The sequence below is a fragment of the Bufo gargarizans genome, unplaced genomic scaffold (genome assembly GCF_014858855.1).
Source record: "Bufo gargarizans isolate SCDJY-AF-19 unplaced genomic scaffold, ASM1485885v1 original_scaffold_872_pilon, whole genome shotgun sequence".
Lineage (NCBI taxonomy): Eukaryota > Metazoa > Chordata > Amphibia > Anura > Bufonidae > Bufo > Bufo gargarizans.
In genome coordinates this window covers 93214-108814 of record NW_025334737.1, presented here as the reverse complement: position 1 = coordinate 108814, position 15601 = coordinate 93214, and the positions used below count along the sequence as shown (strand labels likewise).

The 15601-nt window shown below is 47.6% G+C and overlaps 1 protein-coding gene across 1 annotated transcript in view; it reads left to right on the top strand.

Moving 5' to 3' along the window:
• Window positions 1-15601, top strand: part of TMEM208 (transmembrane protein 208) — a 57976-nt gene that overhangs the window by 39752 nt on the left and 2623 nt on the right. The window contains exon 5 of the mRNA XM_044275096.1: window positions 6380-6464. Coding sequence (XP_044131031.1) covers window positions 6380-6464 — 85 coding nt within the window. The remainder of the gene's footprint in view (window positions 1-6379; window positions 6465-15601) is intronic.

Sequence of the window (15601 nt, the reverse complement as noted above, 5' to 3'; positions counted from 1 at the left end):
GTATACATACTCACATAAGCACACATATAACTTGGCTTCCTCCTGTAGTGCTGTTCAACCATGGGTGTCCAGGAAGAGAAGAGCGAGCCCGACTGCCAAATTTCACCTATATGTTCCTGTGTCTCAGCCCCCCACCATAGACTCCACCCTGTGACCACCCAAATATCTTCCCCTATCTCTTGGACAAGAGAATGTTGTTCAACTGCTTTTACAATGTGCCCGTCCTACCTTAGATATGCTAACAAGGGACACAATGCTATTGGCCGTAATACCACTGGGTCCAATTATTAGGCATATTTGTGAGGTTCTGGCTGACGGCCACATTTCCCTTAACAATGTGATTGGTAAATTCTGAACACAGCTACATCCCAGTTATAAGGGTGTGCACACATATTTATTTATTTTTTTCTTCCCTCCACCTAAAAGATTTCAGTTTGTTTTTCAATTGAGTTGTACAGTTTATAGGTCACACTAAACGTGGAAAAAGTTCTGAAATGATTTATCTTTGTAAATTATTTTTTTTTTTTTACAGCACAGAAACCTGACATTTTTAACAGTGGTGTGCAGTTTCATAACCTTTCCGTTTGCTGCTATCAAATCAGTAAAGAAAGATTAGCATAATGTGAGTCCCTGTCTTGTAATAAAATTCTGATTAAATGACAAAATTAGGCAGAATGGGTCTTCTGGATCTTAAAAATGTTACAAAGCAGCTCTACGAGATCAAATAAAATGGTGGTCACACTCAAATCCCATAAAAGCTTGAAGAAAGTATAATGGGCTCGGAGACATTTACTATACTAAAACATCACATAACTAAAGCTGTATTAAAAGTTTATTCAGTATAGCTGCCACACAACCAATATATATCTTCTCTTCCTAATTTGGAGAAAATAAACCTAAGCCAATTACTAGGCTTGAGCGAATATAGATCCGAAGTGGATTTGTTCAAAAACGTCTTTCTTTTTAATGCTGTTTTTGTACAACATTAAAATGTATTGTCCCCATGAAATATTGCAAGACTTGGATGTCTGCCCATTTTTTAAAACATTTTACAGTAGGAATCCAGTGGGCTTTGGTAGGGGCTGGTACCTCGGTGCCTCAGCCCACTTTGGATTCCTATTGTAAAATATTTTTAAATTGACTATGGTATTCATATCTCCCTTTCACCCAAGTCTTGCGCTACGCAGAGCCAATACAGTTCAATGCTGTAAGAAAACAGCATTAAGAATACGTTTTTTTGAACGAATCGACTTTGGATCTATGATCTGAAGCTAGATTCTCTCAAGCCTGCAAATTACCATTAAAATATATCAAATTACTGTGCCCTTGTATCGACCTCTCTAACTGTGAATTTATTAACCGGGTATGCGGGGGTTACGGGTGTCGGATGCTGAGGATAGGTCATCAATATTTAAAGCCCGGTGAACCCCTTTAAACCGATAAAAAAATTTGTGATACAAATAATTCCAATATACGACATTTACTTATCAGATATCTGTGGATTTACTCAGATCCTTCCAATAACAGAGACAATAGAAGGAATCTGATTTAGGAACTTCATATTCCCCAGAAGATTGACTAGAGAACCTCATTTGGGAACCTTCACGTAAAATATTAAAGAGGACCTCTTACCGCTCCTGACATATAGCTTTTAAATGGCGTTCTAATACGTTCCGTTTTCAAGCGGTACTAGATAAAACTAATAGGATACTCTTATATGAAAGACTTAATGCCACCCGCACCAATACATTTGCCGCCTTTTAAGAGGTTTTGGAAGCCCTGGCTGTCGTCCTCCTATTCCACTGATTACCCCTGGGTGTGAAGTGCTAGATTATTATTTGCCTTTTCTTTGTCAGACTATAAGACTGTCTTTTCTTTTTGTTCACATACATTATATATTTATTGGGATGTTACCCATTTACTTTTCTTTTTATTTATTTTATTATGCTTTATTTTGTGTTATACTATCTCAAAACTCCAATAAATATCTTCTGAAAAATAATATTCATAGATTTTGGACTAAAATATTCAAGATTATAAACTATTTACTCAACATTAGCCCCTTCCCAACTGCCCGCTGTAGATAGCACGTATATACACACGTGCAGGCAACGCTTTAATCCCAGCACTAACCCTAAGGGTATATGCACACGTTCAGGATTCATGTGCGGAGAATCCGCACTGAAATCCGCAGGTGTTCGCAGGCAAATCTGTGCAGTCAATCCGCATTAATTGGTGTGGATTTGGTGCGGATTTCACTAAGTGAATAAAGAAAATCCGGTCAGGAAAAAAAATAAAATATTTATTGACATGTCGCGGATTTTAAAATCCGCAGGTCAAAATCCGCGCGGAAAAAATCTGCATCGTGTGCATTGAGAATTTCAAATTCTCATAGAATACAATGTACATGACCTACGGTGCGGATTTTCCGCGCGCAAAATCCGCACGCAATCCTGATCGTGTGCAGGGGGCCTAAAGCTCCTGTAGTCTAGCAGGAAAAGGTCGGGTCCCGGCTGACAGACACAGGAGAAGACAGGAGCGGTTTATTACCCCTTCTGTGCTTGCAGGAGAACGGTGCACAAGCGCATTGTGGAGGGAGCAGCTTCCTCTGTTAGTCCCGGCGGTTACGTGACCGCTGGGGGGGTGGGGCAGGGGCAATGCTGCAGGGTCTAAGGAGACCCTGATCAGCTCTGCCTGTGTGTCATGCCCCTGTAGGAAACAGTGTAGTTTCCAAAAAAACAGTGGAGTTTAAAAAAAAAAAGGTTGTTGATGGAAACGGTCACCATAGTCGCCCCATTCTCTCAAACTTGTACATGTTACATATGAAAATGATCGTCACAAAATAGGGAACCCATTGCAATAATTAATTTGTCACTTAATATTTAAGAAATAAAAAGCTATAATTATGGTAAAATTACTTTAATAGTAATAAGTTGTTTTCCTCCAACTTAAAGGGAACCTGTCACCTGGATTTGGGGTATAGAGCTGAGGACATGGGCTGCTAGATCGCCCCTAGCACATCTGCAATACCCAGTCCCCATAGCTCTGTGTGCTTTTATTGTGTAAAAAAAACGATTTAATACATATGCAAATTAACCTGAGATGAGTCCTGTCCCTGACTCCTCTCATGTACAGGACTCATCTCAGGTTAATTTGCATATGTATAAAATCGGTTTGTTTACACAATAAAAGCACACAGAGCTATGGGGACTGGGTAGTGCGGATGTGCTAGATGCCATCTAGCAACCCATGTCCTCAGCTCTATACACAAAATCCCGGTGACAGGTTCCCTTTAAACCTAAAAAGAGAAACAAAAAAAACAAACATTCTAATAAGTCCTAAGTGTCAGGTAAAAAAATAAAATCATTATTTTGGTAGTAAAGAAATAAAAGAGCTGCGGTCACTAAACCACCATGTGCACAAAAATCACAAAAAGTTGCCTGGACAAATAGGCCTTTTAGACCTGGTCATGAAAGGGTTAATATTCCAGCCACACTATGACTTTTTCCTTTGTTTCCTTCCTAAACCCTCTGACCCTATACAAAGCCTAGCAGAAACGCAGTCCATTGTCCTGAAACTCCATGGACTTTAGAGGTTTGGACGGCGGTCACACACTCATCAGATGGAAATGAAATATGCCACCTACTCCTTAACCCTACAGTAGACTACGTTATTGGTCTAGTGGGAACTCTGATTTCCTCAAAAATAATCCTCATCTCTTGTCATGACCCTATATACTTCTCCTCGCCCCATCAGTATATAGATCTATTATTTATTACTATTGTTTTATAATGGCAGTATATCACATAGTACTAGAGTTAAGCCTCATTCACATGTCCTTGAGCAGGTGGTCAGTGATGCACCTGTGAAGGGTCCGTGTTGCATCTGTATTTCACCGACACTGAACAGCTGAAAAATAATTTTTAAAGTATCTCTTGTTAATGATCCGTGAAACACTGATGCCATCTGTGGTTTTCACAGACCTATAGACTATAATGGGCGTGATGGATCCGTGAACACTGACAAAATAGAGCATGCATCTGTGTTTAGAAAAAACGGACCGTGCTAACACACTGATGTGTGAATACACACATTAAAATGAATAGGGACGTGTGCTGTCTGTGGAGAACACGTACAGCACACGTCTGTGAAACTCTATCGTGTGAATGAGTCTTTTAGACTTCGGCATGTCCTGTTTTAGCCCAAGAACTCATGGGTAAGCGGTTGACTTCACACCATTCTTATAAACCACATAAGCTTGCTATCTGAGCAGTTTTTCTGACTGTCACACACCTAATTTTATTTATTGGGTTGGGGTTAACCCTAATCTAGACCACACTAGAGTTGATTTAACAAATCTTTTATCAATAAGCATATAGACAACGAAATGTATTGACTCAGATGAGAAAGAATGCTTCCCTTGTAGCGCCATCTAGTGGAGGCAGCTGCCTTGTAGTCGGTGTCCACCAGGCCTAGCAACATGACAGAAAATGGCAGCCAAACCAAGGAATTGGCCACCCATCTGCAGAGGGCTTTTTGTGGGTATTCGCCTTGGTTGACTATAGGGCAGCTCCCTCCACTCCAGAAACCTTCTCTCAGTCTAAGGCCTCATGCACACGACCGTATTTTGTTTCCGTGTCCGCTCCGTTTTTTTGGCGGATAGGATGCGGACCCATTCATTTCAATGGGTCCGCAAAAAACGCTGTCCGCATCAGTATGTCCGTTCCGTTGCTCCGCAAAAAAATAGTGCATGTCCTATTTTTTTCTAGTTTGCGGGCAAGGATAGGCATTATTACAATACAGTGGATCCGCAAAAAAAAAAAGAGCCATACGGAACGTCATCCGTTTTTTTTTTTTTTTTTTTTTTTGCGGGCCCCAAAACGCATACGGTCGCGTGCATGTAGCCTAATGCTGTTATTGAGCATGTTACTAAATCCTGACGAGACAGAGCGTTATTAGACCAAAGTGAATCCTGACAACTACAGGAACATCCCGCTACAACCAGATCCTGAGGTGTCATCCCTGATATCCCATGTTGAGATGACTGAGACCATGCTCTTCACTTAGTAGAGGGGTCAGCACAATGTCAGATAGTGTGGGGGCTCCTTGTGTCCCATGTCTGCATATGTAGTTCTGGTGTTACACATATACCTGGAGGACGAAGGTAAGGAGAAAGATGTAAAGTATTTAGAGGTATAGATTTTATTGTAAAAAGAATACAGCGGCTCACTATCAATTTGTATGGAGAGGTGCTCACCCTCAGGTCCTACCCTCAGGACCAAGGAAAGTGGTATAGTATATATAAAGATGAGGGGGCACACTCATAAGGAAAACACTTAAGGAATGATGTAAACTAGATTTAATAAACACTAAAAACAAACCCCTAAAATACACATAAAACATACATCAAGAATTATAATATATTTTGAATATGCGATATGCAGCAATCAAATGCAATAGATGGCAACAGAATAACGCCAATGTCCCACTGGTAAATATAACAATTACTGTCGTGTTGTTAATACACGATATGATGGTAATGTGACCTATGGTATTCCATTTGGGAATTTGTGGCGTCAAACTTGTTGATAATAAATGTCCCTCACTATAGATATAGCACTCTAGCCCCTTTGGGGTGATGTTATAGAGCCCGCGACACAGCGGCGAAGAACTAGTAAGTAACTCGGAGGGGGATACACGCATCTCTGTATAACTTAAACATAGGACTTTGACATCTGGTCCAGGTCACTATTAACATCTTAAGTGAACGGAGTGCCATACGTATCCAAAGGCACAGGACTTTAATGCTGAGATACCTAATCTCCAGTTGGAACATTGTCCTGAGATTTAGCACGGTGCGGACTCTATAACATCACCCCAAAGGGGCTAGAGTGCTATATCTATAGTGAGGGACATTTATTATCAACAAGTTTGACGCCACAAATTCCCAAATGGAATACCATAGGTCACATTACCATCATATCGTGTATTAACAACACGACAGTAATTGTTATATTTACCAGTGGGACATTGGCGTTATTCTGTTGCCATCTATTGCATTTGATTGCTGCATATCGCATATTCAAAATATATTATAATTCTTGATGTATGTTTTATGTGTATTTTAGGGGTTTGTTTTTAGTGTTTATTAAATCTAGTTTACATCATCCCTTAAGTGTTTTCCTTATGAGTGTGCCCCCTCATCTTTATATATACTATAGATTTTATTGTGGTCATTACGTGTTGGAGAAGTTTCATGCTCCTCAGCCTATATTTGCTCTATACAATGGCAGGTTTTTAGGGGGGGGGGGTTTCTGGATGTAGGGGGTCTCTGATCTGTATAGTTTGTGTCTAATGATGCATCGTCTTCTCTTATTAGGCACCTGAAGGATGTGGTGCTGCTGACTGCCATTGTCCAGGTCCTCAGCTGCTTTTCCCTCTACTTCTGGTACTTCTGGCTGCTGGTGAGTTGTGCAGCGTCACCTTTTATCACCCTGTAGTTACCTATAAAGCTGAACCCCAATGAATGTGTGCTGTCTGGATTTGATTTCAATACCATTCTATACCACGCAGAAAAAAGAAAACTCCAAAAAAACTGCACGCATTCCGCATTTTATGGAACCTCCGGACCATTTATTTAGTTTTTATTTTTTTAACTTTTTGTTTAACTTTTTTTTTATTTTTATTTTTTACTTACTATTAGCCCCCTTAGGGGCTAGAACCTGGGATCTTTTAATCCCTTGTCCTATTCACCCTTATAGAGATCTATTAGGGTGACTAGGACTTTACACTCCTCCTGCTGACCTGGGCTTTGTGCACACAGCAACAGGGAACTTATCATAGACTGCTTCAGCAGCGTCCTGGCTGCCATGGTAACCAATTGGAGCCCCACAATTACACTGCTAGGGCTCCGATCAGAAGCTGCCACTGCACCACCAATGATTTATAATTAAGCCATTAATTTAAGTGTAGGCAGCGGTATCGCATACCTAGCACCCGCCCTCTATGACCTGCCGCTGCGATCCCCGGCAATTAACACCTCAGGTGCCGCACCTGAGGGGTTAATTGCCTGGGATCGTTGTGCCATGTCAGAGGAAATCTACATAAGCTCCGCCCACACAGTGCTGCAGAGCGATCTGTGCCTGCAGGGAAGAGTATATGAGCTCCAGGAATGGGACAAGGTGAGTAGTTAGGGCTAGGGTCCATTCACACGTCCGTAAGTGTTTTGCAGATCCGCAAAACACTGACACCTGCAATGTGCGATCCGCAATTTGCGGACCACACATCACAGACACTATAATAGAAAATGCCTTTTCTGGTCTTCTCACGCTTTAGGGCCCCTAAAATGCCAGGGTAGTATAAATACCCCACATGTGACCCCATTTTGGAAAGAAGACACCCCAAGGTCTTTCATGATGGGCATAGTGAGTTCATGGAAGTTTTTATTTCTCGCCCAATTCCTTGGGGGACACAGGAACTCTTGGGTATAGCTCAGCTCCCTAGGAGGCGTGACACTAAGTGAAAGACTGTTAAGCCCCTCCTCCAGCAGCTATACCCTCAGCCTGGAGAGAGAGACTACCAGTTTTTTGCTTAGTGTCAAGGAGGTAAGACACTCTCTGCTCTGCAGAGCTGTCTTTGCTTGAAGTTGATTTTTATTTTTTCATTTCATTTATTTATTTTCTCTTTTTTCAACAGAGACACCTGGACCTCTCTGTTCTCCTGGGGTCGAGCTGCGCCAGTGCCGGCTATCCGCACTGCTGCCTCCCCCACTGAAGACGAGGAGGACCAGGGCAGCCCAGCTCCCCTGCATCCCGCCAGCGCAAGGGTCGCCCACATGCAAGCCCCTCTCCAGCTTCCTGCCACTTCGGTGCCAGTGGCTGAAGGGGCGTCCCTGCTGGATGGACAGAGGGTGAAGTCTTCATGATGGTGAGAGTGGCTGTTCTAGCGCTGATCCTCCTTTCCTTCTGGCTTCACTCGTTCCGTTTCCTACCTGCAGGGTGCTCTTTTCAGGCGCCTTGACGGCCCCCCCTTTGTGTGGGAGAAGTGCTGGCATCCGCTTCTCCTTGTGTTTGGCAAACTCTGTGGCGGGGGGCGGAGTTTTTTCTTCCCACTCCTTGCTTGTTCCGCCTCCTTAGTCGTCATACGTGCCTGCTTGCTCTCGCTGCAGCTCTGCTGGGACGGATCGTTTACTCTCCGGTGTTTGCTGCCTGCTGCTGCCGTCTGCTCCAGCTCTGTGACCTGGTAGGACTGTTAACCCCTTCTAGTGCAGCAGCCCCCCGGCTTGGAAATCTTCCAGCCAACATGTCTGACCCTTCAGTGCCTGCTGAACCATGGTATCATACCTGTACCGCATGTAATGCGCCCTTTCCACAAGGGCAGCCTGACCCGCATGCCAGGCCCCATTGCAGGGTCCGCCACCTGTTGTGTCACTCCCTGGCCTCTTGGATCCCCCTGACTGGGCTAGATCCCTTTCCCAGGCTGTGGTCAGTCTCACTGATGTTGTGGGCCGCCTTGCGGATGCATTGCCTTTATCGCAGCCGGATGATTCCCCTGCTGTGCCCTCCGGGTCCGCTACCCTGGCCGACCCATCTGAGTCCCTCTCTCCCAGCGACGCCTCCAGAGCCCGTCAACCCCAGAAGCGGTCCAGGGCGGAGCGCGTATCATCTTCGGATGCTTCCCTGTCACCCCCAAGGGTGCGTTCTCAGTCGGGCCCCTCCTCTTTACAGGATATGCCCTCAGAAGGGGAACTGGTTGATTTCGGATTGGGATATGGACTCTGCCTTGCCTTCTAAACTGGCTTCAGCCGTGGGCCATCTTATTGCCAATATTCGTGATACCTTCAAGATTCACGATGATCCTCCTAGTTCTGACAAGACCAGTGTTTCTTTTCTCTGCCAAAAGCAGGCGTCTGCGGTTTTCCCCCTCCATGCCGACTTCTCGTTGGTGGTTTCTAAGGCCTGGTCTCGTCCTGATGCGCGTTTTACCCCGCCTAAGAAGTTGGATATGTTATCCCTTTCCGGCGGATTGCATTACGAATTGGGCGTCACCACCTAAAGTCGACCCCCCCCCCCCGTGGCCCGTTTGTCCAAGAGCACGGCCATTCCTGTGGCGGACGGCTCCTCTTTACAATCCGCTGAGGATCGCCGTATGGAGTCCATTACCAAGGGCATCTTTGCAGCCTCCGGTTCCGCCCTCAGGCCGGTCTTTGCTTCCGCCTGGGCTGGAAAAGCGGTTTCAGAGTGGGCGTCTCGGCTGGATCAAGAGCTTGAGTCAGATATCTCCATTCAGGACCTCCGTGCCTTAGCCCAACTTATCGTTCAAGCCGGTAAATTCATCTGCGAGGCATCCCTTGATGCGGGGGCTCTCATAGCCCGTTCGTCTGCCCTGGCCGTTTCAGCTAGGAGAGAGCTTTGGCTGAAGGTTTGGACGGCGGACATGGGCGCCACTCGAGGCCGTTCCAGCTTCTCGCCCTTTAGGTCTTCCCGTAGGGCTCCCGCTCCACTTCAGGTCCATCTCCTAACCCTGCCCAGGACAGGCGTAAGAAGCCTTTTTTTCGGACCCAGCCCTCCTGGCGTAAGTCACAGCCTGCTCGCCCTCCCGCGGTCAAACAGAACCCCGCCTGAAGGCGCGCCCCCACCCACCCGGGTGGGGGGACGACTACTCCTGTTCAGGGACGTCTGGCAGGCGCACGTCTCCGACGCCTGGGCCCTCGAGGTTGTGTCTTCCGGGTACAAGCATGAGTTTGTGTCCCTCCCCCCAGTTCGGTTCTTTCGCTCCCGGAAATCGGTGGCGGCCTCCCTGGAAAAAGGAGAGTTCCTGTCCTCTATCGATATCCACGACGCTTACCTTCACATCCCGATCGCTCAGTGTTCCTGCGTTTTGCAGTGGGGACCGACCATTACCAGTTTGTCGCCCTCCCCTTCGGACTGGCGACGGCTCCTCGCGTATTCACAAAAGTCCTTGCCCCTGTCCTAGCCTTGCTTCGTTCCAGGGGAGTTTTTCTTCTTCCATATTTGGACGATCTGCTCATCAAGGCGCCCTCTCTTTCGCTGACATCCGCCAGTGTGGACCTCGCGCTGCAAACCTTGCGCCGGTTCGGTTGGATAATCAACTTTCCCAAGTCCTCACTTGTTCCGTCCAGACAGCTGGTCTTTTTGGGGAGGCTTCTGGATACAGAAGCAGTGGAGGTTCGGCTTCCATCGGAAAAGCGCCAGCTCCTTCATCATTCGGTTCGGAGCCCCCTTCTCCACCGCCGTCCTTCCTTCCGGTTGAGCATGCGGGTCTTGGGACAGATGGTGTCCTGTTTCGAAGCGATCCCCTTCGCGCAGTATCACTCCCGCACCTTTCAGACGGCTATTCTGTCTGCCTGGGACAAGTCCCAGGAGAGTCTGGATCGGCATTTTCCTACCCCCGCCCCCAGGTTCGTTCCTCCCTCCTCTGGTGGTTGCAGACCCCCCTCCAAGGGAAGTCCTTTCTGCCAATGGCCTGGTTGGTGGTTACCACTGATGCCAGTCTGCTGGGTTGGGGGGGGGGGGTGTTTCCTCCTCGGTCCGTCCAGGGCACTTGGTCTCCGTCGGAGTCCAAACTGCCGCTCAACATTCTGGAACTGAGGGCGGTTCTCCTCTCGCTCCGGCATTGGACTTCGCTTCTTCGGGGTCATCCTGTTCATGTCCAGTCGGACAACGCCACGGCTGTGGCATATATAAATCATCAGGGGGGTACTCGCAGCGCGGCGGCGATGAGGCAGGTGTCTCAAATCCTTCGCTGGGCGGAGGTTCATGTTCCAGCCCTTTCGGCCATTTACATTCCGGGGGTGGACAATTGGGTGGCGGACGACGATCGACCCGGGCGAGTGGTCTCTGCACCCCGACGTGTTCGCGTCGATTTGCCTCCGTTGGGGTCGTCCGGACGTGGTTCTCATGGCCTCCAGATTCAATCACAAACTTCCCACCTTCATGGCCAGGGCCAAGGACCCGGAGGCATACGGCGCAGACGCGCTCGTTCTTTCCTTGACGGAGTTCTCTCTCCTCTACGTTTTTCCGCCCCTTCCTCTTCTGCCACGAGTTCTTCGAAAGATCGCGGCGGAGGGCACGTCTTCGATTCTGATAACCCCGGATTGGCCTAGTCGCCCTTGGTACGCCGACCTGATGCTGCTCCTGGCAGACGCACCTTTGCCTCTGCCTCTAAGGGAAGATCTCCTCTCTCAAGGGCCGATCTTCCACCAGCATTTAGGGTCGCTACGTTTAGCGGCGTGGCTATTGAAACCGCAGTTTTGATGCGACGGGGGTTTTCTGCTGATGTGGTCCGTACCATGATTCGTGTGCGGAAACCGGCATCGTCCAGGATTTATTACCGACCCTGGCGGGCCTACCTGGGTTTCTGCGAGACCATGGATGTTCATCCTCTTCGGTTTTCCCTCCCCACGGTCTTGTCCTTCTTGCAGTCTGGTGTGGACCTGGGTTTCGGTCTCAGTACCCTAAGGGGTCAGATCTCAGCGCTTTCGATCCTCTTCCAGCGCCCTCTGGCTCTGCTCAGTCCGGTTAAGACCTTTCTCCAGGGGGTTGCTCACTATGTTCCCCCATATCGCTCTCCCGTTCCGTCTTGGGATCTTAATGTTGTGCTTGCGGCCTCCAGTCTTCCCCCTTCTGTGGAAGGTTTCCCTTCGCTTGTTGTCTTGCAAGATTTTTTTCCTCGTTGCCATCACGTCTCTTCGGCGCGTGTCTGAATTGGCGGCACTTTCTTGCGCGGAACCCCTCTTGGTCTTCCACCAGGACAAGGCGGTTCTCCGCCTGGTGCCGGATTTCCTTCCGAAGGTGGTGTCCGCTTTTCACCTTAATGAGGACATTGTCCTTCCTTCTCTTTGCCTGTCCCCTTCTCATCCTCTGGAACGGGAGCTTCACCGCCTGGATGTTGTTAGGGCCCTGAGGATCTACCTGGATGTGACTGGACCCTTTCGGCGCACGGACTCTCTATTTGTGGTCCCGGAAGGTCCGCACAGGGGGCTGACGGCGTCCAAGGTGGTTATTGCCCGCTTCATCAAGATGGCTATTGCTGAGGCTTACCGTGCTGGGGGCAGGGAGCCGCCCTTTGGTGTTACCGCTCATTCTACCAGAGCGGTCGGGGCATCCTGGCCTCAGCGGAATCAAGCTTCGGCTGAACAATTGTGTAAGGCGGCCACCTGGTCTTCTTTGCACACTTTAAAGTTCTACAGGGTGAACACTTATGCATCGGCGGATGCTGCTTTGGGCCGCTTGGTCTTGCAGGCGGTGGTTTCTTGATGCCTGCGGTGGTTTAATTCATCTTGGGTTGTAGTCCCTCCCCCTTTTTGGACTGCTTTTGAACGTCCCAAGGTTTCCTGTGTCCCCCAAGGAATTGGGCGAGAAAACTAGATTTTTGTATAACTTACCAGTAAAATCTCTTTCTCGCTCTTCCTTGGGGGACACAGCACCCACCCATTGTTTTCGGTTACCATTACGGTTTGGTTGCCCTGTTGGGTATTTGACTTGTTTGGTTTTTGTTCGGTTGGTCCTTGCCTTTGTTTTAACTACTTGGGCACGCAACTGGTAGTCTCTCTCTCCAGGCTGAGGGTATAGCTGCTGGAGGAGGGGCTTAACAGTCTTTCACTTAGTGTCACGCCTCCTAGGGAGCTGAGCTATACCCAAGGTTTCCTGTGTCCCCCCCAAGGAAGAGCGAGAAAGAGATTTTACTGGTACGTTATACAAAAATCTTTTTTTTTTTTTTTTGGTCACAAGTTAGTGGAATATGAGACTTTGTAAGAAAAAAACTAAAAAATACATCATTTTCCGCTAACTTGGGACAAAAAATAAAAACTTCAATGAACTCACTATGCCCATCAGCGAATACCTTAGGGCAGTGATGGCGAACCTTTTAGAGACAGAGTGCCTAAACTGCAACCCAAAACCTAATTATTTATCACAAAGTGCCAACACAGCAATTTACCCTGAATACTACAGTCCAGTATAGTGCATCTTCCATGTACTTTATTATTTAGCTATAATAGCCTGCCTACATTCAGTGCGCTGCCTGTGCTGTTCATAGTGCGTCCTGTGCTCAATGAATGGCAGGAAAAGTCTAAGGCATATTGGTACACCATAGACTTTTTCCAGGGTGCGGGTGCCCACAGAGAGGGCTCTGAGTGCTGCCTCTGGCACCCGTGCCATAGGTTCGCCATCAGTGCCTTAGGGTGTCTTCTTTCCAAAATGTGGTCATTTGTGGGGTGTTTGTACTGCCCTGGCATTTGAGGGTCTCCGCAATCATTACATGTATGGCCAGCATTAGGAGTGCTATTCTCCTTAAATTGAGCCTCTGGGCTGAAAGAAAAAATGAACGGCACAGATTTCTTCATTCGCATCGATCAATGTGGATGAAAAAATCTCTGCCAAAAAAAGGAGGGGAAATGCGTCTGCCAGGACATAGGAGCTCCGCCCAACATCCATACCCACTCAGCTCGTATGGCCTGGCAAACCCGACTTCTCCATTCAAATCATTCGATGTGGATGAAAAAAATCATTGCCAGGTTTTTTTTGTGTTTTTTTTTTCATATACAAAGTGTTTGCCAAAGGATATGAACACCACCGCCCCCTCAGTTCATAAGCCTCGGCAAACATATCTTTTTTTACTGCAGAGGCGAAATCTCGTCTTGCAGCGCCGCATACACCGACTTTTGTGTTCATCGGTTGTTCCACCTAGAAGGTAAAAAAAAAAAAAAAAACAGGCCGCAACGCAATAAATTTATTAACGTGAACTTTATAATAACATTTGAACAGAACATTAACTTTATTGAACTTTTGGAACAGAACATTAACTTTTTTGCTTACCGGTGATCTTTTATTTATTTTTTACCTTTTTATATAGGACAAACCTCATGGGACAATGTGCAAAGCGCAAATCGCCCAGAGAGGTGGCGAAGTACATTATGCACTTTGTCCCAGGTGAAAGGAGAGGTTTGCAGCAGCTGTGAGTGAAAGGGCCCTAACAGCCCTGTGTGCCTGTCCTGTGAAATGCAATCCCTATGCTAGGTGTACCTGTGTGTGGTACTTCCGGAAACACTCCCCTAAGCATAGGGCAGGGTGGTCAGGGCAGTCAGGACATACCATCGTCTGGTCCTGCGGGAAAGTAAATAAGGAGCCAACATCTGGTCATTGAAGTCCACCCCTCCCATGAGCGAATTATAGTCGTGGACCGAGAGGGGCTTTTCAATGACACTGGTTGCTCGTTCAATTTGTATTGTCGTGTCTGCGTGAATGGAGGAGAGCATGTAAACGTCACGCTTGTCTCTCCATTTCACCGCAAGCAGTTCTTTGTTACTCTCCCCCCTTGCAAGACAGGTGGTAACGAGCCGTTGGGGGAAGCCCGGGCGACTAGGTCGCGCGGTGCCACAGCAGACAATCTGTTCTAGGAACAAATGCCTGAAGAGGGCACACTTGTGTAGAAATTATCCACATAAAGATGGTACCCCTTGCCAAATAAGTGTGACACCAAGTCCCAGACTGTCTTCCCACTGCTCCCCAGGTAGTCAGGGCCACCGACCAGCTCCAGGGTCTGATCTTTACCCTCATAGAGCCGAAATTTGTGGGTATAGCCTGTGGCCCTTTCACAGAGCTTATGCAAGTTGACCCCATACCGGGCACGCTTGCTTGGGATGTATTGTTTGAAGCCAAGGCGCCTGGTAAAATGTATAAGGGACTCGTCTACGCAGATGTTTTGCTCAGGGGTATACAAATCTGCAAATTTCTGGTTGAAGTGGTCTATGAGGGGCCGAATTTTGTGGAGCCGGTCAAAAGCTGGGTGGCCTCTGGGACGAGAGGTGCTGTTGTCGCTAAAGTGCAGGAAACGCAGGATGGTCTTAAATCGTGTCCTGGAAATGGCAGCGGAGAACATGGGCATGTGATGAATTGGGTTCGTGGACCAATATGACCGCAATTCATGCTTTTTTGTTAGGCCCATGTTGAGGAGAAGGCCCAGAAAATTTTTAAATTCGGAAACTTGGACGGGTTTCCACAGGAAAGACTGGGCATAAAAGCTTCCCGGGTTGGCGGCTATAAATTCAGTGGCATATCGGTTTGTTTCTGCCACGACTAAGTCCAATAGCGCCGCAGTCAAGAACAGCTAAAAAAAAAAAAAAAAAAGTGCCGAACCGATCTGAGCTGTCTCAACCCGAACTCCAGACTGGGTGGTGAAAGGGGGAACTACTGGTGCGGCTGAAGTTGGGGGCTGCCAATCGGGGTTTGCCAGCACCTCAGGGACTCTACGGGCCTGTCTGTGCGGTGGCTGCGACGGGGTAACTACTGCACGTGCCACCTTACCTGCTTCAACTGCCCTTCTGGTGCTCGCCACTTCACCATGTTGTACGGCAGTGCTGGTACTAGGTCCAGGATGGGCTGCGCTGCTGGTGTATGCCTCACCATGTAATCCGACAGCACCAGCCCCACTCTGCTGCCCTTGAAGCGGATCCTGTGCAACCTGTGGTCTAACAACACGGGGCCGGGTACGCCTGGTGGTATCGGGGACCTCAACCTCCTCGTCTGAACTTTGGGTCAGACTGCCACTGCTTTCTACAGGTTCATATTCTGACCCGCTG